The sequence below is a fragment of the Amblyraja radiata genome, chromosome 25 (genome assembly GCF_010909765.2).
Source record: "Amblyraja radiata isolate CabotCenter1 chromosome 25, sAmbRad1.1.pri, whole genome shotgun sequence".
Taxonomy (NCBI): domain Eukaryota; kingdom Metazoa; phylum Chordata; class Chondrichthyes; order Rajiformes; family Rajidae; genus Amblyraja; species Amblyraja radiata.
This window is the reverse complement of record NC_045980.1, coordinates 35,189,392-35,212,034: the sequence shown is the minus strand read 5'-3', so window position 1 is coordinate 35,212,034 and position 22,643 is coordinate 35,189,392. Positions and strand designations below refer to the sequence as shown.

The 22,643-nt window shown below is 47.4% G+C and overlaps 1 protein-coding gene across 1 annotated transcript in view; it reads left to right on the top strand.

Annotated features, from left to right (window-relative positions):
- The first annotated feature begins 15,531 nt into the window (after nucleotides 1-15,531).
- The window catches only part of txnrd2 (thioredoxin reductase 2), a 71,040-nt gene continuing 63,928 nt past the window's right edge, over nucleotides 15,532-22,643 (top strand). The window contains exons 1-3 of the mRNA XM_033043837.1: nucleotides 15,532-15,635; nucleotides 17,168-17,233; nucleotides 21,223-21,279. Coding sequence (XP_032899728.1) covers nucleotides 15,569-15,635; nucleotides 17,168-17,233; nucleotides 21,223-21,279 — 190 coding nt within the window. The 5' untranslated portion in view covers nucleotides 15,532-15,568. The remainder of the gene's footprint in view (nucleotides 15,636-17,167; nucleotides 17,234-21,222; nucleotides 21,280-22,643) is intronic.

The following is a 22,643-nucleotide window of genomic DNA, read 5'->3' as shown; positions in this document are numbered from 1 at the left end:
AATATATTTCACGTCTCCAATGGTCTTTCTATTGGGTCAATAGCAGCGATGATCTTGACGTAATCTATCTCCAGCACACTCTAGGATAACCCAGTTAGGTTGCCCATTGAGGGAAACGCCCCAGCTATTTCTGCACCTGGAGTGTGTATTTGGAAGGCACCAGTTTGCAAGTCTATGTCGTGGTGATTTTTACCTTTGTCCTTTCACCTAGGCTCGGGGTAGCTCTAAGTAAGTAAGTAAGTAAGTTTATTGGCCAAGTATTCACATACAAGGAATTTGCCTTGGTGCCCCGCCCACAAGATTGAGGGGGGATCTTATAGAAACTTACAAAATTCTTAAGGGGTTGGACAGGCTAGATGCAGGAAGATTGTTCCCGATGTTGGGGAAGTCCAGAACAAGGGGTCACAGTTTAAGGATAAGGGGGAAATCTTTTAGGACCGAGATGAGAAAAACATTTTTCACACAGAGAGTGGTGAATCTGTGGAATTCTCTGCCACAGAAGGTAGTTGAGGCCAGTTCATTGGCTATATTTAAGAGGGAGTTAGATGTGGCCCTTGTGGCTAAAGGGATCAGGGGGTATGGAGAGAAGGCAGGTACAGGATACTGAGTTGGATGATCATCCATGATCATATTGAATGGCGGTGCAGGCTCGAAGGGCCGAATGGCCTACTCCTGAACCTATTTTCTATGTTTCTAAGTAACACTATGACATACAGTGACAGTTACGAATGACTTAGAAAATAGTACAAATTAATAATAATAAAACATTAATGATAAAACACCATTGATCAAGCAGGTGTTAAGGGACAGAAGTTTAGGGGTAACATGAGGGGGAACTTCTTTACTCAGAGAGTGGTAGCTGTGTGGAATGAGCTTCCAGTGGAAGTGGTGGAGGCAGGTTCGTTGATATCATTTAAAAATAAATTGGATAGGCATATGGATGAGAAGGGAATGGAGGGTTATGGTATGAGTGCAGGCAGGTGGGACTAAGGGAAAATAATTGTTCGGCACGGACTTGTAGGGCCGAGATGGCCTGTTTCCACGCTGTAATTGTTATATGGTTATATGAACCAACAAATACCAGATCAAAGGGAGGCTACAGATTTTTGGTTATTGAGTAGAGCTACTACTCGTGGATAAAAACTGTTTTTACGTCTGGCTGTGGCAGCTTTGACAGTCCGGAGTCGCCTTCCAGAGGGAAGTGATTCAAAGAGTTTGTGGCCAGGGTGAGAGGGGTCAGAGATGATCTTGCCCGCTCGCTTCCTGGCCCGTGCAGTGTGTACAGTTCGTCAATGGAGGGAAGGTTGCAGACATTGGTATCACCAGCTCTGGCAACATTTTCCCCAGCAGAGGGTCTGTCCTTGAGTTTTTTCTCATGTTGCTTCTTGGATGAAACAAAAACATCCCTTTGCTTTGAAAATCTTTTTCAGTGAAGGAGCTGATTTCAAAATCTGCCCCGTTGTCACGGTAACGCCCTGAAGTCCCTCTGGGATTTACAATGCACCTTCACAAAAATACTGAAGAACATTTTCCGAAAAGCGCTCTCCCAAAATTGCAATGGCATTAATTCCAAGTTGGAGACAATCACTTCAAACTCTGAGCAATCAATGAAGCCATTCACTGTTCTATCTAGCATCTTGTGTATCAATGTATATATCTGTACCAAGCAGCATTGACCAGTAATATATTTATCATTAGTTTCACATGGTAATAATAATGGATGGAGATGATATTAGTTCCATATTAAAAATACAATTGCAGTTCATCCAATTATACATATTACAGGAAGGTACATTGAGAAATATCAATAATTACCTTGTGGAAGGACAGTTCTTCAGACCCACTCACCCTCTTCAGACGAGTTGGCTTGTACAAGATCTGGTTTGTGTCGCACTCCTGAATGTCAATCAAAAGTCGTTACATCATCATTCTCCATATATCACAACTGACATCTGCTTTGAAAGAGCATTCTTTAAAAAAAAGGCAATATTTGACCTTCTCTGGTGCTTCTCCTCAGGCAGACGTCGCTTTGTTTTATTGTCTTTTTGACTTATTTTTTCTGTCTTTTTTTCCCCCCAAAGTGGAGAACTTTATTTGGCTCCTCGAGTTTCCACCCATGGCGGTGACTGGAGTGTCATTGCAACGGCCTGAAACCCTGCAGATTGGCCCGACTCCTGGTGTCACAACCTGGTCTTGGGGTCCACTCCACTGCAATGTGGCAAGGGCTGCCAAAACCATTGGAGTTGGTCTCATTTTCACTCGGTCTGTGCAGAAGGACAGAACGAGAGGAAATGCCGCGTGAAGTTTATTTTGTCACAGGGAGACCAGTTCTTCCGTGGCCTCCTGGCCGTTAATATGAGATCCAAGGCAAGCTTGACGGACAGCACCTCGTCTTTTGCCGAGCCACATTGCAGCCATCTTGACTCAATGTTGAAATCTCCAATTTTAGATAACTGTTGGAATATTGGAACTGGCCTCTTATGTTGTAAGTCTTCTGTCTAGATATTGTTTTGATCTTTCTCTCTCCAATGATGTAGCCTGACCAAGTGTGTACTGCACACCTTTGCTACGAGCAATACATAATAAAATACTCTTACTCGCCCCATTACCCCATGTAACCGGGGATCACTCTATCATTGTTACTGTATTCCCTTAAAGGGCCTGTCCCACTTACACGACCTTTACAGGCGACTGCTGGCACCCGTGATAGGTCACCAAAATTTTCAACATGTTGAAAATTCAGCAGCGACCAGAAAGACGCTACGACTCTTTGGAGACCTCTCACAACCATAGAAGACCTCTCACAGCCATACAGGCGACACAGGTGACCTATCTCGACTATATGGGCGTGAGAGGTCTCCTACGGTCGTGAGAGGTCTCCAAAGAGTCGTAGCGTCTTTCTGGTCGTCACTGAACTTCCAACATGTTGAAAGTTTCGGCGACCTATGACGGGTGCTGGCAGTTGCCTGTAAAGGTCGTGTAGGTGGGACAGGCCCTTTAGTTTTATCCAATCCTCTCATCACCTGGTCCACAACTTAAAACCACTTTATTTAGCTTTATTTTTCAGTTATGCCGAAAGATCTTTGACCTGAAATTGTAAATCTGTTGGTACACAAAAATGCTGGAGAAACTCAGCGGGTGCAGCAGCATCTATGGAGATTTGCTGCACCTGTAAATCTGTTTCTCTTTTACGCAGATGCTGCCTGACCTGCCGAATGTTTGTCATCTTTTTTTTGTTTTAATTCCATCTATTGAAAGAGCTATTCATCTGAGCTCATTGCTTTCCTCTCTCTGCATTGCTACACATACATTTGGCTGTTTTAAGATTGATTTATTTCAGAATACTGGGCAGTAGATGCTGAGGAGGAAAAAAGATCTATTTACATTGTGAATTATTGACGTCAAGAATTGCCAGAAGAGGTGGTGAAGCAGGTTCATTCGTAAATTTGAAGATAGAATTAGAAACTGACTTTGAAAGAAAATATATAGGTTTTTCGGTGGATAGAGCAGTGGGTATGGGATCACCTGATGGCTCATTCATAGCGTCAGGTCAGACACAATGGGATTTATAGCCTCCTGTGCAGAATGATTCTCAGCATTTAATTTCATTTTTTATAAGAAGTAACTGCAGTACATTTATTTTCTAGCAACTGGTGTTCCAGTACCTCCTTTAATCTGGACAGAATTACGAGAATGCATTTAAAAGCCCAAAGTCCCCCTGAAAAGGTGGTGCCTAGGTCGATGTCGACCTCATCAGGACTTCCACGGTCGATGGGGGGGTCGACTTTTCCCCCTGCAACTCCGGCCCAACCAGAGCCGGCAAATCCGTTCCCATTGCCGGCTTCCAAGGCTGAATTTGCAGGCCGTTATCTCAGCCCCTCAGGGGCCTGGGTGGATCTCTTTGGTTCCTTTCGACTCCTCTCGGAGGCCGTGACCTCTGTTGATCCAGCAAAACAGATGATCCAAAAGGTTTTGGAACGGAGCTTGCTGGAAAATCGGTGGCATCTTTCATGAAAAATAGATCAGCTGTGAATCAAAATGGTTTGGACAGTTTTGAAGCACTGGCTTGATGTTATTAAACTGCTTATCACTTTAAAGTTATTTGTATTCTTCAGTAGCTTCCCAAAATCATTGATTCCAAAAGCTAACTCTTCCACAAGTGTTCTGAAAACCCATTATTCTTAGACCAGAAATATCTCATGTTGCAGCTTCATAGGCCTTTTGTTAGGCCGCTTTGGGAGTATTGTGTACAGTTCTGGTCACACATTTACAGGAAGGATGTTGCGGCTTTGGAGAGGGTGCAGAATAGGTTTACCAGAGTGCTGTCTGGATTGGTGGGTATTAACTGTAAGGAGATTGTTTTTCTCTGGAGGGTCGGATACTGAGGGGAGACCTGACATACATTATGAGAGTTGACAGCACAATCTCTCGGTGGAATGTCAAAGACTAGAGGATATAGCTTTAAGGTGAGAGGGCCAAAGTTGAAAGGAGATATGCAGGGCAGATTTGTTTTCACACACATGTTGGTGAGTGCCTGCAACACACTGCCAGGGATAGGACTGTGAAATGGTGTCAAAACTTGGCAGCTCTTGTACATAGGCTCGGTGGGCTGTTTCAATGCATTGTGTACTTAACTGGGGATTGTACGACTATAATCTTACTGCTCTGTATGCAAACAAAGGATTTTACTGTACCTTGGTAACGTGATTATGAAGGTGATGGAGGCAAATACCGTAGATTCAAGATTCATAGAAACATAGAAATTAGGTGCAGGAGTAGGCCATTCGGCCCTTCGAGCCTGCACCGCCATTCAATATGATCATGGCTGATCATCCAACTCAGTATCCCGTACCTGCCTTCTCTCCATACCCCCTGATCCCTTTAGCCACAAGGGCCACATCTAACTCCCTCTAAAATATAGCCAATGAACTGTGGCCTCAACTACCTTCTGTGGCAGAGAATTCCACAGATTCACCACTCTCTGTGTGAAAAATGTTTTTCTCATCTCGGTCCTAAAAGACTTCCCCCTTATCCTTAAACTGTGGCCCCTTGTTCTGGACTACCCCAACATCGGGAACAATCTTCCTGCATCTAGCCTGTCCAACCCCTTAAGAATTTTGTAAGTTTCTTGTAAGTTTCTATAAGATCCTATAAGATTCTATAAGATTCAAGAGAGTTTATTGTCATGTGTCCCAGATAGGACAATGAAATTCTTGCTTTGCTTCAGCACAACAGAACATACCAGGCATGACTACAGAACAGATCAGTGTGTCCATATACCATTATATAAATATATACACACATGAATAAATAAACAGATAAAGTGCAAATAAACAGATAATGGGTTATTAATCAGAGTTTTGTTTCAGTTGAGTTTAATAGCCTGATGGCTGTGGGGAAGTAACTATTCCTGAACCTGGACGTTGCAGTCTTCAGGCTCCTGTACCTTCTACCTGAAGGCAGCAGGGAGATGAGTGTGTGGCCAGGATGGTGTGGGCCCTTGATGATACTGCCAACCTTTTTGAGGCAGCAACTGCGATAGATCCCCTCGATGGAAGGGAGGTCAGAGCCGATGATGGACTAGGCAGTGGTTACTACTTTTTGTAGTCTTTTCCGCTCCTGGGCGCTCAAGTTGCCGAACCAAGCCACGATGCAACCGGTCAGCATGCTCTTTACTGTGCACCTGTAGAAGTTAGAGAGAGTCCTCCCTGACAAACCGATTCTCCATATTCTTAAATAGGCTATTTAAAAGGCTTTTAGATAGGCAAATGCAGATGCAGGAAATGGATGGATATGGATCACGTGCGGGCAGAGGAGATTAGTTCAACTTGGCATCATGTTTAACACTAACATTGTGGGCCGAAGGGCCTAGTGCTGTGCTGTACCGTTCTATGTACCATCTCTGGTTATGGCTGAACAGCACTGAGCAATATGATTTATCGTTTTATCAAATGAAGATCTTGCAAATAATTATGAGATAAATAATTTGGTAATCTGTGTTGTTAGTGGTGGTTGGAGCTGACCACTGGGAAGAATACCTCTTGATATTAATACCTCTTGAATATTTTACAATGCCTCTGAGCTGCTGGGTCAGTTTGATGAAGATTTGATGTAACTGTGTAAGGTTGGCAGCATCAATCATACGTACTGTCAGTATTTCCAGGTTGACAAGAATCCTGTAGATCTTGCCGTGGGACAATTTGTACATCCGAGCTCTGACAGTGAGCAGTGATTGATTGACTTCCAGCCAAGCCTGTTATCCACATATTCTTTATTTGCACTCAATAATTTTTCGTTTTTTTAGTTTAGATATACAGTGCAGAAACAGGCCCTTTCGACCAGCTGGGTCCGCGCCGACCAGCGATCCCCGCACATTAACACTATCCTATACCCACTCGAGACTATTTTTACACTTACCTACAACCTGTTCGTTTTTGGAGTGTGGGAGTAAACCGAATATCTCGGAGAAAACTCACGGGGGAACGTGCAAACTCCGTACAGACAGCACCCGTAGTCAGGATCGAACCTGGGCCTCCGGCGCTGCATTCGCTGTAAGGCAGCAATTCTACCGTGTAAAAAGTACTTAAAAAGTCACCACATATCGATGCCTGGAGTTGATTGACTGGGTAAATCTCAACGTATCTGTCAGGTTGGTCATAAGAGATAGGAGGAGAATTAGGCCATTCAGCCCATCTAGTCTACTCCACCCCACCATTCAATCATGGCTGATCTATCTCTCCCTCCTCACCCATTCTCCTGCCTTCTCCCCATAACCCCTGACATCCGCACTAATCAAGAATCTATCTCTGCCTTAAAAATATCGATTGACTTGGCCTCCACAGCCGTCTGTGGCAAAGAATTCCACAGATTCATCACCCTCTGACTAAAGACATTCCCCCTCATCTCCTTCCTAAAGGAGCGTCTTTTAATTATGAGGTTATGCCTAGTCCTAGGATCTCCCACTAGTTGCAACATCCTCTTCACATCCACTCTATCCAGGTCTTACACTCGGGCTGCTGAGTACTTTGTGCAGTAGTGTAGGATTCTAGGTCTGCCGTGTTGGATAACCTCAAAGGGACAATGGGGTTGGTACAGTTATCCTGAGTTAGGATGAGACAAACCAATTAGGATTCCTCTGACAAAGAAGAGCCTGACACCCAGTCCGATTGCTCCCGATCTGAATGCTCGTATTGAATATTCTTTCCAAAGCTACCCAGAGACTCTGCACCAAAACTAGTTCCAGGGTTTCCTCCCCACTCCAATTTATCTCTCCATCAGCACGGCGTGACACGCTTGACAGGCAATTCTGAGCATCCTTAGCCCTCAATGCCCTCATTTCATAGCTTTTACGACAAAGGCACCATGTTCTCTTTCCCTAATTGCCCCCATTAACCCGTTGACCTTGTTTTTAGAGCAATCCCGGCCTAGCTCACAGAAAGCCTATTCTTCCATCCCCACTGCTTGCCACTAATTTGTCTTCTCTCCTTCCCAGTTCTGACAAAGTATCTTTGACCTGTAATTGCTCTTTCTACACTTGCTGCTTTACCTGCTGATTGTTTCCGGCATATTCTGGTTTTTTTTTTAAACATGACACTCGCCCCCCTGCAGGAACTATACATCAGGAGGTGCAACTTCAGGGCCAACAAGATCATGAACGACCCCTTCCGCCCTAGCAACGAACGGTTCCAGCTGCTACGGTCAGGCAAACGCCTCCGTTGCCATGCTGTGAATACGGAGTGGATGAGAAGGAGTTTCTTCCCAGAGGCCAGTAGGACTGTAAACTCTGATCTCACCAGGGACTAACTTTACTGAACCATTTTACTGTTGTCTGGTGTCTTTTTTAAATTGCTGTTGCTTTCTTTTTACCACAAATATGTAATATGTGAATATGGGATTCTGTTCCATTCTGTTTTGTAGTTTGTTTGTTTGTTTTTTGCACAAAGTCCGCGAGCATTGCCACTTTTCATTCCACTGCACATCTCGTATGACTTGAGGTATGTCCTAGGTTGCTCTGACATCGGCAGGTGACTGTTGGGAGCTGGTGTTTGTTTTCTGGTTATGGGTCAGACAGAGTTGGCAACCCCACTCCCCGGGTCAGTGAGAATAGCTGCTGCCCTTCGTTAGGCGGGCATGATGGCAGCTTACCAGGTTTGTCGGATTGACATCCACACCAGGGATTCGGAATCTGTCTCCATTCACTGAGCTTGGCAAGTGAAATTTCCTGATATTGTGGGAAATTGTACTCCATGCATTGACAGGATGAGTAAGCTCAGAAGGAAGCCATTTATCCCTGGAACGCGCTGCCAGAGGTGGTGGATGAAATATATGATAGTGGCATTTAGGAGGCTTTTGGATAGGCTCATGAATATGCAGGGTATGAATGGGGTGTGGATCACAGGCACAGAGATGAGTTTAACTCGGCATCATGTGAACATGGACATTGTGGACCAAAGGGCCTGTTGCTGTGCTCTGCTGTTCTGCTCCTCCATGATAGAGCAATTCATTGATTCTTGATAGATGGCAGTTTTAAGTGTAAGAAATGAAGGAATTGGAGAACATTACCAAGTCATTATCGTTCACACTTGAGGCACATGCTTGAGGGGCAACAATCTAGGTCAATGTCTTTGTATTTGGCTGAGGAATCAACAGGATTTCAAGAGGGCTGCCAATAGACAATAAACAATAGGTGCAGGAGTAGGCCATTCGGCCCTTCGAGCCAGCACCGCCATTCAATGTGATCATGGCTGATCATCCCCAATCAGTACCCCGTTCCTGCCTTCTCCCCATATCCCCTGACTCTGCTATCTTTAAGAGCCGTGTCTAGCTCTCTCTTGAAAGCATCCAGAGAACCTGCTTCCACCGCCCTCTGATGCCCTTAAGATAAGATGCTTCATTCTACTCCTGTCGTCTGTTTAGACTGACGTAAAACAGAGAATCCTCCTGGAGTCCTGGCCAACGTTCCCACTGCCATCAAATAGGATGGGCCGCTTGTGAAGGATATTACTGTTTGAAATTTTGTGTGAAGTGGCTACTGTTTGTTTCTATAACAGCGATCGTACTCAAAGTAATTTGGAATGGGTTTATAGACAATAGACATTAGGTGCAGGAGTAGGCCATTCGGCCCTTCGAGCCAGCACCGCCATTCAATGTGATCGTCCCCAATCAATACCCCGTTCCTGCCTTCTCCCCATATCCCCTGACTCCGCTATTTTTAAGAGTCCTATCTAGTTCTCTCTTGAAAGCGTCCAGAGAACCTGCCTCCACCGCCCTCTGAGGCAGAGAATTCCACAGACTCAACACTTATTGTTGTCATGTATTTGAAGGTGTAGCGAAAAACTATCTAGTCAAATCATATTACACATGGGTACAATTAACCGATACACAAGTACAACAGGTAGCGCAAAGCGAAAAATACTAGGGAGAAAAATATAGTGTTTTAGTGTTACAGTTACAGAGTCAATGCCCACAGTGGGGGAGGTTGGAAGATCGGGACTAAACTAGCTTACAGGTAAGAATTCCATTGTTCCATTTCGGTATATATGAGTATTAAACTCTTGATGGGAGGACTGGCGAGTAGTCTGATAACTGTAGAGAAGAAGCTGTTCCCGAATCTGGTGGCACGTGACCCCTCACGGAGGAGAGAGAAGAATTGGGGCTGAAAAAAGTCCTTGATTATATTGGCTGTTTCCCCAAGGCAGCGTGAAATGTAGACGGAGACTTGTTGTGATGGACTGGGTTACATCTATAGCTCTGCAATTTCTTGCGATCCGGGGTAGAGCTGTTCCCAACCAAAGCTGCCTGCCTGCCTGCCAAACAAATCAAACGCTCTCTAAGGCACATCTGCAGAAATTGGTAAGAGTCATTTCGTTTTTTAAGAAGGAACTGCAGATGCTGGAAAATTGAAGGTAGACAAAGTGCTGGAGAAACTCAGCGGGGGCAGCAGCATCTATGGAGCGAAGGCAATAGGCAACGTTTCGGGATGAAGCCCGAAAGGAAATAGGCAACGTTTCAGGACGAAGCCCGAAAGGAAATAGGCAACGTTTCGGGCCGAAACCCGAAAGGGTTTCGGCCTGAAACGTTGCCTATTTCATTCGCTCCATAGATGCTGCTGCACCCGCTGAGTTTCTCCAGCACTTTTGTCTACCTTGGTAAGAGTCATGTTGAAGATATTTCTCCTTTAAGAGACAGATATTCCAGTTAGCCAAAGCAGCAGTTGCTTGAACTCCCTTGTTCCTTGGCCTTTAGATCCATCCACTGCATGCCTGATGATTCTTGGCAGTTCTGAGAAACAGAAATAAGCCATCTGGCCTCGGGGCAAATATGGGCACTAATCCTATCGTCTAGTAGATGTATACAGGTGACTTATCTGCTTTCCCAGCTGCATGTAAGAGTGGGTGGGGAGAGGAAGAATGAGAGCACACACACAGAGAAACGAATCAACACCATAGGAACTGTCAGCAATAAAATAAATATAATGTGACTCACTTTCTATTGGCACGGTTCACAAATATTCAGATCGTGCCATTTTCGTTTCGTTCCCTTGTCACATGTGCAACTTCATAGTGAGATTTGTTTTGCATATTTACACATGCAGGTGGCGTCATGTTTTGGCACCATTTCCACGTCCAAAGTCCCGTCCCCCCGCCCGCCCACCTGCTCAGTCTATTTCGCGATCCCAAGTGTGTCTGGTATGGAGTCTCGCCCACCAGCTCCATTAACACCCTTCCTGAGGTTGCAGACTCTGTTTCAATATCTGAAAGGCCTACCCCTTCAATTCAAGAGTTCAAGAGAGTTTATTATCATGTGTCCCTGATAGGACAATGAAATTCTTGCTTTGCTTCAGCACAACAGAACATAGTCGGCATTGACTACAGAACAGATCAGTGTGTCCATATACCATTGCATAAATATATACAACGTGAATAATTAAACTGATAAAGTGCAAATAACAGATAATGGGCTATTAATGTTCAGAGTTTTGTCCGAGCTGAGTTTAATAGCCTGATGGCTGTGGGGAAGTAGCTATTCCTGAACCTGGACGTTGCAGTCTTCAGGCTCCTGTACCTTCTACCTGAAGGTAGCGGGGAGATGAGTGTGTGGCCAGGATGGTGTGGGTCTTTGATGATACTGCCAGCATTTTTGAGGCAGCGACTGCGATAGATCCCCTCGATGGAAGGAAGGTCAGAGCCGATGATGGACTGGGCAGTATTTACTACTTTTTGTAATCTTTTCTGCTCCAGGGCGCTCAACTTTCCGAACCAAGCCACGATGCAACCGGTCAGCATGCTCTCTACTGTGCACCTGTAGAAGTTAGAGAGAGTCCTCCTTGACAAACCAACTCTCCGTAATCTTCTCAGGAAGTAGAGGTGCTGTTTTGCTTTCTTTATGATTGCATCAGTGTTCTCGGACCAGGAGAGATCTTCAGAGATGTGCACGCCCAGGAATTTGAAGCTCTGGACCCTTTCCACCATCGACCCGTTGATATAAACGGGACTGTGGTTCCCCATCCTGCCCCTTCCAAAGTCCACAATCAGTTCCTTGGTTTTGCTGGTGTTTTTCTGGCTGCACTTCACTCCCACCATCCTCATCTTGGGGCACCCTGTGCGGGAGGGCGAGGGTAGAACTGAGAATGTCCAGGTTGGGTTGCTACTGGGCCTGGCCAAGCTGGCCATCCGTGAGTTACGGCGCCTGGCAGAAGAGGGAGCCGGCTGCCTGCCCCTATCTGGGGGGGTTACCTCCGCGCCCGAGGGTCACTAGAGAGGGAATCCATGGTGTCCATTGGCACCATGGGAGTTCCGGGACCGCTGGAGGTGGAATGAACCTTGACAAGGAATGTAATATAGTTATTTAATATTAATTAGTTTAGTTTTGAGATACAGCGCTGAAACAGGCCCTTCAGCCCACCGAGTCCGTGCGGACCAGCGAAACCAACCCACTAACACGACCCTGCACACACAGGGACATCTCACAATTATACCAAGCCAATTAACCTACAAACCTAACCATTCGAGTGTTGGAGGAAACTTGAGCTCCCAGAGAAAACCCACGCGGTCACAGGTAAAACGTACAAACTCCGCACAGACAGCACCCGTAGTCAGGATCGAACCTGCGTCTCTGATGCTGTACGAGACAATAGAATTTTATTTATCACAGGAGGGAAATTGATCTGCCAATAGTCATAAAGCACAAGATGCATGAAATCAAAGTGACGAGTGGAAAGGATTGGGGATGTGCAAAGATTTGGGGGGGGGGGGAGTCAATCTATCCCCACGACATATGGGGGAGGAGTTGTACAGTTTGATAGCCACAGGGTAAAAGGACCTCCTATGGCGTTCTGTGCTGCATCTTGGTGGAACCAGTCTGTTGCTGAAGGTGTTCCTCAGGTTGACCAGTGTGTCATGGACAACCTCTCCACAACCACACCTCTGCTACAGCCACAGTCACTCAAGGCGTTCCCCAAGGCTCCGTACTCGGCCCCCTCCTCTTCATCATCTACATCCTCCCCCTTGGTCAGATACTCCGCCACTTCAACCTGGACTTCCACTGTTACGCTGATGACACCCAGATCTACCTCGGCACCAAATCCCCCCACAACCCCCCCCCTCTCCCATATCAACTCCTGTTTGTCAGCTATAAAAACCTGGATGCAACATAATTTCCTCAAACTCAACAGCGATAAGACAGAATTTCTCCTTATAGGCTCCAAAGCCACACTCAGCAAAATCAATAACCCCACTCTCACCATCGACGGCACCACTGTCTCCCAATCTCCCCAGGCCCGTAACCTTGGCGTGATCTTTGATTCCACCCTCTCCCTTGAGCCTCACATCCGCCATGTCATTAAAACCTCCTTCTTTCATCTCCACAACATCGCCAAACTCAGACCCTCTCTCACACCTCCCGCTGTTGAAAGACTCATCCATGCCTTCATCTCCTCCCGACTGGACTATTGCAACTCACTTCTCCTTGGCATCAGCTCCACCTACATCAACCGACTCCAACTGGTCCAGAACGCAGCCGCCCGACTCATCACCCACACCAAATCCTGGCATCACATAACTCCAGTCCTCAAACAACTTCACTGGCTTCCCATCTCCCACCGGATCAACTACAAAATCCTGATCATCACCTACAAAGCCCTCCACCATCTGGCCCCCCCATATCTCACTGACCTCCTCTCCCCCTACCAACCCTCACGGTCCCTCAGATCCACATCAGCCGGTCTCCTCTCCATCCACAAGTCCAACCTCTGGAGTTTTGGGGACAGAGCCTTCTCCAGGCTCTGGAACTCCCTCCCCCAACTGATCCGCAATTCCGTGTCCCTCACCATCTTCCAGTCCCGCCTCAAGACCCATCTCTTCACCACTGCCTATCCTTAGCCCCACGTCCCCCTCCCTTTTCATCTGTGCATTAATTGCCTCATATTGTGTTTTGTATTGAATTCTGTCTTTACTTTGTGTACTAGTCATGTCTCTACTATTTATTTCATTCCCCTTACATGTTTTTCCTCTACCTGCTAAATTTTTGTAAGGTGTCCTTGAGACTCTTGAAAGGCGCCCATAAATAAAATTTATCATTATTATTATTATGGAGGGGGTGAGCTGTATTGTCCAGGATGCTCTGCAGTTTGAGGAGCATCCTCCCCTCCAAGACCACGTCCCGTGAATCCAACTATCCCTAGGACGGAACCAGCCTTCCTGATGAGTTTGTTAATCCTGTTGGTGTCTGTGCATTCTCCCTGCTGCCCCAGCGATTGGTAGAACATCTGCAGCATCTCACTGTAGATGTTGAAGGAGCGGAGCCTTCTCAGAAAGTCCAGCCGGCTCAGTCCCTTCTTGTACAGGGCTTCAGAGTTCCTGGACCAGTCCAGTTTACTGTCCAGGTAAACTCTGAGATATTTGTACTCCTTGATAAACTGAACATCCACACCATTGATGAAAACAGGGGCGTTCCTCTCCTCCTAAAGTCCACTATTAACTCCTTATGGGCCTGTCCCACTTAGGTGATTTTTCAAGCGACTGTCAAGTCGTAGCAGGTCGCTGAAAGACTGTCGACTGGAACGGCGACTGCCAGAGTCAAAGTAGTCATAGGTAGTTTTAGTTAATAGCCTTAGCTGACTGGTTATTTTCATTGGCTATTTGGGGGGGAAAAAACGTAAGCACGAGTTTTCAGAAGCAAGGCTAACCGACCGGTAATGTTAAATGCCCGCCAAACTTCACAGCTGTGTATCTCTGGCTTATTAAAAGTTGTTTGGCTTCTTAAAAGTGTCTCCACTCCTTCTCCCCTCCCCCCTTTTTTAAAGGACTTACCGTACACTGTGCTAGTCGTCTTAACCTTCCTGTTCTTCACGGCATGTGTCTGTATCACCTTGGCTTTGCACCGGGTGAATTTCAGACAGCGCTTCCCCCGCTTTCCCTGGCCCCCGCCTTTGCGATGTGTGTGTGTGTGCGTGCGTGTGTGTGTGTGTGCGTGCGTATGTGTGTGCGTGCGTGTGTGTGTGTGTGCGTGCGTATGTGTGTGCGTGCGTGTGTGTGTGTGTGTGCGTGCGTATGTGTGTTCCACTCTGACAGTCGCCGTTCCAGTTACCAGTTTTTTAGGCGACTGCAGAAACTTGGCAGTCGCCGACAAAACCACCTGTGGGACAGGCCCTTAAGTCCTTTAAAAGAGGGGGGGAGACGGGGGAAGAAGGAGTGGAGACAACTTTTAAGAAGCCAGAGATACACGGCTGATACGAGGATGTTTCCACACACACCCCACCCCCCCCACACACCCCCCCCCCCCACACACACCTCCCTCCCCACACACACACCCCCCCCACACAACCCCCCCCCACACACACACCCCCCCACAACCCCCCCCCCCACACACACCCCCCCCACACACACACACACCCCCCCACACATACACGCCCCACACACACACCCTCCCCACACACACACCCCACACACACCCCCCCCACACACACACACACACCCCCACACACCACCCCCCCACAACCCCCCCCCCCACACACACACCCACACACACCCCCCCCCACACACACACACACACACACACACACACCCTCCACACACCCCCCCCCCCACACACACACACCCCCACACAACCCCCCCCCCACACACACATACACGCCCCACACACACACCCACACACACACACACACCCCCCACACACACCCCCCCCCACACATCACACACCCACACACCACACCCCCCCCCCCCACACACACACACCACCCCCACACACACACCCCCCCACACACACCCACCCTCACACACACACACCCACACACACCCCCCCCCACACACCCCCACCCCCACAAACACACCCCCCCACCCCACACCCCCCCCCCCACACACACCCCCCCCCACACACACACACCCACACACAACCCCCCCCCACACACACACACCCCCACCCCACACACACACACCAAATTAAGAATTAAGAATGAAGGAGAAGATGTGTGTTGGTGAAGCGTGTAGAGGGAGACCTGGAGCTCAGACTGTGTGTTGGGGCGCAGGCGGCGCGGCGGGCGGCTAGGCCCGGGGTCCTCGGGCGCGGCAAGATGGCGGCGCTGCGGCTGTGGGGCCGGAGAAGCGGGATAGTGACGGCGGCGACAAGATGGGCCCGGGGTAGAGTGGGGTAGAGTGAGGGGGGGTAGAGGGGCCCAGGGGTGAGGGGGGTGAGGGGTGGGGGGGTAGAGTGGGGTAGAGTGAGGGGGGTGAGGGGGGTCTGGGCCCGGGGTGAGGGGGGTGGCAGAGAGAAGAGGGTGGAGAGCGGTTCGGTGTCTTTAGTTGTCGGGGAGATGTTGACTTCAATCCACTATTTCCCGGCGGCAGAAACTCCCCGGATACAGCTGAACATAGACTGGGCAATTTAACTCCTGACCAAATATCCTATAGCTATAAGATCTTTGTTCCTGACTGCCCAGCGGCCTCCTTTAGCCATCCCCTTGTCCCACCCTCTACCTCTCATTTGTCCCACCCTCTTTCTTTGCCCTCCTCCCCCATCTCTCTCTGCCCCCTCCCATCTCTCTCTGCCCCTCCCCCCATCTCTCTCTGCCCCCCCATCTCTCTCTGCCCCCATCTCTCTCTGCCCCACCCCCCCATCTCTCTCTGCCCCCCCCATCTCTCTCTGCCCCCCCCATCTCTCTCTGCCCCCCATCTCTCTCTGCCCCCATCTCTCTCTGCCCCCCCATCTCTCTCTGCCCCCCCCCATCTCTCTCTGCCTCCCCATCTCTCTCTGCCCCCCATCTCTCTCTGCCCCCCCATCTCACTCTACCCCCCCCATCTCTCTCTGCCCCCCCCATCTCTCTCTGCCCATCGTCCCCCCTCCCTTCCTATCATTCCCCCCACCCCGTCTCTGCCCATCCCTCCCCGCCCATCTCTGTCTTCTCCATGCCTGTCTCTCCCCCTCTCTGCCCTTCACTAATAGCTCACCTAGTTCCTTGCCCCATCATCCTGTCTGATGTCCTGTGCCCCCCGCACTCCTCACCTCTCTGCACTCGCCCCCCCCCCCCCCCACCACCATCCACATGTCACTCTTAGTCACTCCTGCTCCATTAGCTTCTTGTCTCTGCAATCTCTGACCACTTCAATTGTCCCACTTGCATTTCCCTTTTCCTGTGAACCCCTTTGCTGCCTCCTTACTCCTTCCCCTTTGCCTTCTTTAAATTGCCCAGTCTCTCCAGTCTTTGTTTACTTGGAGTTGTAGAATGGTAGTGGAAATGTATCCTATTGTAACTACACTGAGACTCGTAAAGTGCCCATTTTCATTGTATGTCATACTCTATAATTAAAATTAAACATGGTTCCAGATGTGGCTTTTGATTCTATTGTGTTATGAAGCCAGTTTCTTCCTTTGTATTTTACATCCTCTGTCGTGCAAAGAGATGATCTCAGAATTTCCGAAATTATTCCATGTTGAGGAAGGACCCAAACTGATTGGACAGTGAATATTTATATAATTTATTTCCAAGTTTTTACCTGCTCCTCTGCGGAGCGACTATCAACCTTTTCATCAGCATTTGTAACGTAGGGGAGAATCAGTGTACAGGGACTAGTTGTGGTCTTGTGTGATGCTGGGTTAGAGAATCCATGATACTGTTCTGTTTTGAACTTCTTCATTTGACTTTCTTTTTTCATGCTGGCGGTTTATTTTACAGGAAAACATGACTATGATCTGTTGGTGATCGGAGGAGGTTCTGGTGGCCTTGCTTGTTCTAAAGAAGGTACAAAAACAGCTTTAAAAGGGATGCTTCTTATGGTTCATTTGAGTGCATTTGTTGATCTATTACCATTAACTAGGGGGCCTAACTTGGTTCGGCGAGGGATGTAGATGGAGCAGCAGCGTACTTAAACTAAAGTAGCAAACCAATGAAGGTACGGCACGGTCATATATGTGCTAAACAGATATTTGTGCTATGTAGAAAGTTCATGATATGGACAGCTGAATGATTTGATGAACAACAGTGGCATTAATGCATTATAAGAGGAATATACGCATTGATTTGATGTACAGCGATTGTCAAGAAAGAGAGCTCCTAATTGTATTTTCTGTTTATAATTTTGTGAATGAATTATTTATCTTTGAAAAGGACAAAAAAGATCCTGTAAATAACTTTCAAATCAGTTAAAGTAGATGTGGAGAGGATGTTTCAGTCGTGGCAGAGGGCACAGCGTCAGAATAAAAGGACATACCTTTAGAATGGAGATGAGGAAGAATTTCTTTAGTCAGAGGGTAGTGAATCTGGAATTAATTGCCACAGATGGCTGTGGATGGTCAAGTCATTAGGTATTTTTAAAGCAGAGATTGATAGGTTCTTGATTAGTAAGGATAAAAGGTAAAGGATGTTTAAAAATAGATCAGCAATGATCGAATGGCAGAGCAGACCCGGTGGGCCAAATGGCCTAATTCAGTTCCCATGTCTTGTGCACTTATGAAATCACATTACATGCCCATCCTGAACATGTCAAGAGTTCCACACATGAATGATAAGACAAGGTAGAAACATTTGCAGACACAAGGAACCACAGATGCTGGTTTCTACGAAAAAGACGCAAAGTGCTGGTGTAACTTCGCTGGTTAGGCAGCATCACTGGAGAACATGGATGGGCAATGTATCGTGTCGGGATCCTTCCAGAGTCTGAAGAAGGGTCCCGACTTGAAACATCACCTATTCATGTTCTCCAGAGATGCTGTCTGATCCGCTGAGTTACTCCAGTGTTTTTCGAAGCATTTTGAATCATTTTAAGCTAGAAGTAGCAATTGGACATAGCAGATTCCAAATGAGCCAATTTATTGCATGTGGTAGTAAGAAGAAACTGAGTAGACGAGAGACAGCCAGGGCAATATCTTGCCTGTGTTTTTGAAGAGTTGTGCTCCAGAATTAGCTGCCTCTCAACTTATACTGCTCCTCTATGGCATGAGACTAGATGAACTGTATGGCCGTCTGTGTTGTAATGATCTTATTATAAGTGTAATGCTGGCTTGCACCAGGCTGTGTGGAAAAATACCGAGGTTCAGCAAGTCCACGAAAACAAAATACAGTGAGCTATCACTCTTATCGGTTTACTTCCATCCTTAATGTAGTAAAAGATGGAATGCTATCAAGTAACTTGTTAAAGCTCTCCTTAGCAGTTTGAGTTTCACAAGGACTACAGCATCAAATGTAGGCCAAAGAGCTGAGTTCCAAAGATGAGAGTGACAGCCCTTGCTATCAAGAGGTAGACAAGTAGAGTCTGAAGAAGGGTTTCCGCCCGAACGTTGCCTATTTCCTTCGCTCCATAGATGCTGCCGCACCCGTTGAGTTTCTCCAACACTTTTGTCTACCTTCGATTTTCCAGCATCCGCAGTTCCTTCTTGAACACCTTGCTATCAAGATGTCAGCAGCATTAAGGATAAAATCAAAGTTGCAAAAAATCGATGGTAGTGAGACCAAACTTGCACTGGCTGGAAAAGTAGTCAGTGAAAGAAGATAGTTGGGTTGTTAAGACCAATCGCTGCACAGGACCAATCTTAAGGACTTCACCAAAAATTAATTATTGGGCTAATCACTTTCAGCCACTTCATCAATAACTTCCTTGGTGTAGGAAGGACTTATGAAGAGACCACTGTGGCAAATCCCACTCCAAGTTGCATGCCATTCTAGCGTAGAAATACATTGCTGTTCCTTCATCAAATCCTCCCACTTGGATTCAAAACTGACCTACTTGTATAAGACAGGGTTGTAGTGAAAGGGTGTTATTCTGGGTGATGCAAGGAACTGCAAATGCTGGTTTACAAAAAAAAGACACCAAGCACTGGAGTAACTCAGTGGGTCAGGCAGCATCTGTGGAGAACATGGATTGGTGATGTTTCCGGTTGGGACCTTCAGGTGGGGCAAAGAAAGTTGGAAAGAGGAGGGTCGGGACAAAGCCCGATGAGTGATAGGTGAGGGGGGGTGGGGGAGGCGGTGTTTGATAGGCAGATGTTTCAACAAAGACCAGAGATCAAAAGACAAAACATGTGGGATTTATTCTTTCCTCTGGCTTCCCAATTCGTACCTTTAACCTTTATCCCAGGGCATCTACTTTAACTTTTACCCCCAGGGTTGAAACATTAAACACTAAAGAGCAGAGCTTTAAGGTGAGAGAGGGAAAAAATTACAGGAGATGTGCAGAGGAAGATTTTTTCAACAGTGGTGGATGCCTGCAAAGCACTGCCAGAGTTAGGGTGGAGGCAGGCACAATATGGGTATCTAAGGGGCCTTTAACTAAGCAGATGGATGTGCAGGAAATGGATTGATGTGGATCACACTCAGGCAGAGGAGATGAATTTAACTTGGCATCATGTTCAGCACGGATATCGTGGGCCGAAGGGCCTGTTCCTGTGCTGTACTGTTTTGTGTTCTAATTCCTTGCCAGACAGCTTTGAGGGAGTGAGCAATAGAGCCATGTCCTCTGGAGGGACTGGTACATAATACTGGCCTCACCAGCAGTGCCCACATTTAAGAAATAAAATAGCTTTTACAAGATACCTCCTATCCCTACTTATTTATCTGTGTCAGCATAACTTATTTCTTTCTCCCTCCAGCATTCCCTTGAGTGCACCCATGCTAATTGCCTCCACTGGCTATGGTATTGAGTTGCACATTCTATCCATTCTCCGGGTAAAGTGTATGGGAAAGGACCTGGGAGTTGGAGCGATTGGCTTGCTCCATCAAAGGTCAGCATTAAGTGGAATGCTAATGCTACACAGCGGCTTTACTTACGACCGAAAGAGCAAACCACGCAGCCCTACGGCCAAGTTCTGTCTCGTAAACTCTATCCAGAGAATGGCTATAATGTGACACTCAATACCAACCATAAGTAGTTCAGGATGCATTCAAGGGGAAATTTCTGGTGTATAAAATCTTTATCCCCCTCTCCACCAGTTACTGTGCCAGGATGTGGGGAGGGGGGGTGGGGAGAAGAAATATATATTTTTTAACTTTAATTCTTGCATGCACCATCTGATAACTGGTGGCATAGTGATAGAGTTGCTGCCTTACAGTGCCAGAGACCCAGGTTCGATCCTGAATACAGGTGCTGTCTGTACGGAGATTGTACCTTCTACCTGTGGCCGCTCAGGTTTTCTCCAGGTGCTCCGGTTTCCTCCCACTTTCCAAAGATGTGCAGATTTGTAGGTTAATTGGCTTCTGTAAAGTATCCCCAGTGTGTAGGATAGAGCTAGTGTTCCAGGTGATAGCAGTTTGGGACGGACTTGGTGGACCGAAGGGCCTGTTTCCATGCTCTATCTCTCAAACTAAAACTGACTAGTTTGCACCGAAACACAGAAATCTCATTATCTCAACCACAAGAAGAACTAATGTTCTTTACTGAGCCACTAGATGGAGATCTTTGGTTGCAAAAAACTTAAATCTAAAGAAGTGAAAATTGTAATCATCTCTCGTGTACTGTCACACTGAAAATGATTATAATTTATTTGACCCCCTTGCATTTAAAAAGTGTTTAAACATATCCCAAAATCTCCAAATTGCTACTTGTAGTGGAACAGCTGCTTCCCGGATGAAGGAACAGTTTTAAAATGTCTTTCTCTCTGTGGGCTGTGAGGTCAGTATGGGGGGGAGGGGGGGGAGGGGAGGGGGTGTGATGAATTGTTTATTTTAAGCATTTAATGTACACATCTTCTTGACACAAACTAATAACCTGATTGTTGTTTGAATTCAATTCCCTACAGCAGCCCAATATGGAAGGAAAGTTGCAGTGTTAGATTACGTGAATCCCTCACCTAAAGGTAAGGGCATTATTTCTCTCTTCCTCCTTGCTTAAATAGTGGGATCATATAATAATATAATAATAATATATTTTATTTACATTGCACATAAGGTGCAATGAGATTTGGTATGCAGATTTCATCCGATAGTCATAACTTAAACAACTAATAAAATTTAGATACCCCGAGAAACATGATTTATATTAAAAAAAAGAACAGTAAAACAGTCTAAAGTGCAAATATGTCTGTGCCGGGTCGATGTGCGTGAATACAGTTCATGGGGGTGGGGGGGTGGGGCAACAGCAGGGCCGGTTCAGAGCCGCTATAGCTCTAGGGATGAAGCTGTTCCTGAGTCTGGAGGTGCGGGCGTAGAAGGCCTTGTAACGTCTGCCGGAAGGTAGGAGTTCGAACAGACTATTACAGACTATTATTGGCTATGCTCCAATCCAACTCTAACATTTTGTAACTGGAGCATTTGAATTGAATTGAATTTGTGCTTGCAGTCATACATACAATCATACAATAATAAACAACACTAAACACAAATTAACATCCACCACAGTGTATCCTCCAAGCACCTCCTCACTGTGGTGGAGGCAAAAATCTTAGGGCTGCAGTCTCTTCCCTCCTCTTCTCCCTCTGCGCTGAGACGATTCCCCACCGGGCGATGGCACAAACAGTCCCGCGGCTCACCGAACCCCGCAAACGGGCCGGCTCAAACACCGCGGCCCGGGGTGGTCGATGCTGCCGCCCTCCAGTCCAGTGGACGCAGCCGCTGGCCCGCAGCTGAACCCAGGACTCAGGTCACCGCCGCCAGAACGCCGTCCCAGCCACCCGAGCACCGTTCCAGCCCCTAGCCGGATCGCCCTCACGTGAGTGCCGTTCCTCCCTCGAGCTGGGCCGCTCCGACGGGAGCGCCATTCCACCTCGGGTTGGGCCGCTCCGACGGGAGCGCCATTCCACCCTCGAGTTGGGCCGCTCCGACGGGAGCGCCATTCCACCCTCGAGCTGGGCCGCTCCGACGGGAGCGCCATTCCACCCTCGAGTTGGGCCGCTCCGACGGGAGCGCCACAGCCCCTCACGGGAGAGTCTCAGCCCCTCGCCAGGCCACCCTCACGGGAGCGTCACAGCCCCTCACGGGAGCGCTGTTCCAGCCCCGAGCTGGGCCGCCCTCACGGGAGCGAGCCCAGGGTGAGTCCTGACTGGCTGCCTCCGGAGTCTCCAGGTCGCCAACTCCGCCATTAGGCCTCAGCGCAGATGGAGGCAGAGAAGGGGGATACAACAAAAAAGTTGCATTCCCCCGAAGGGAGAGACAGCAAGTCCCGTTTCAACCCCCCCCACATAAACACAACCTAAAAACCAAAAACTTAACTAGACAAAACGAA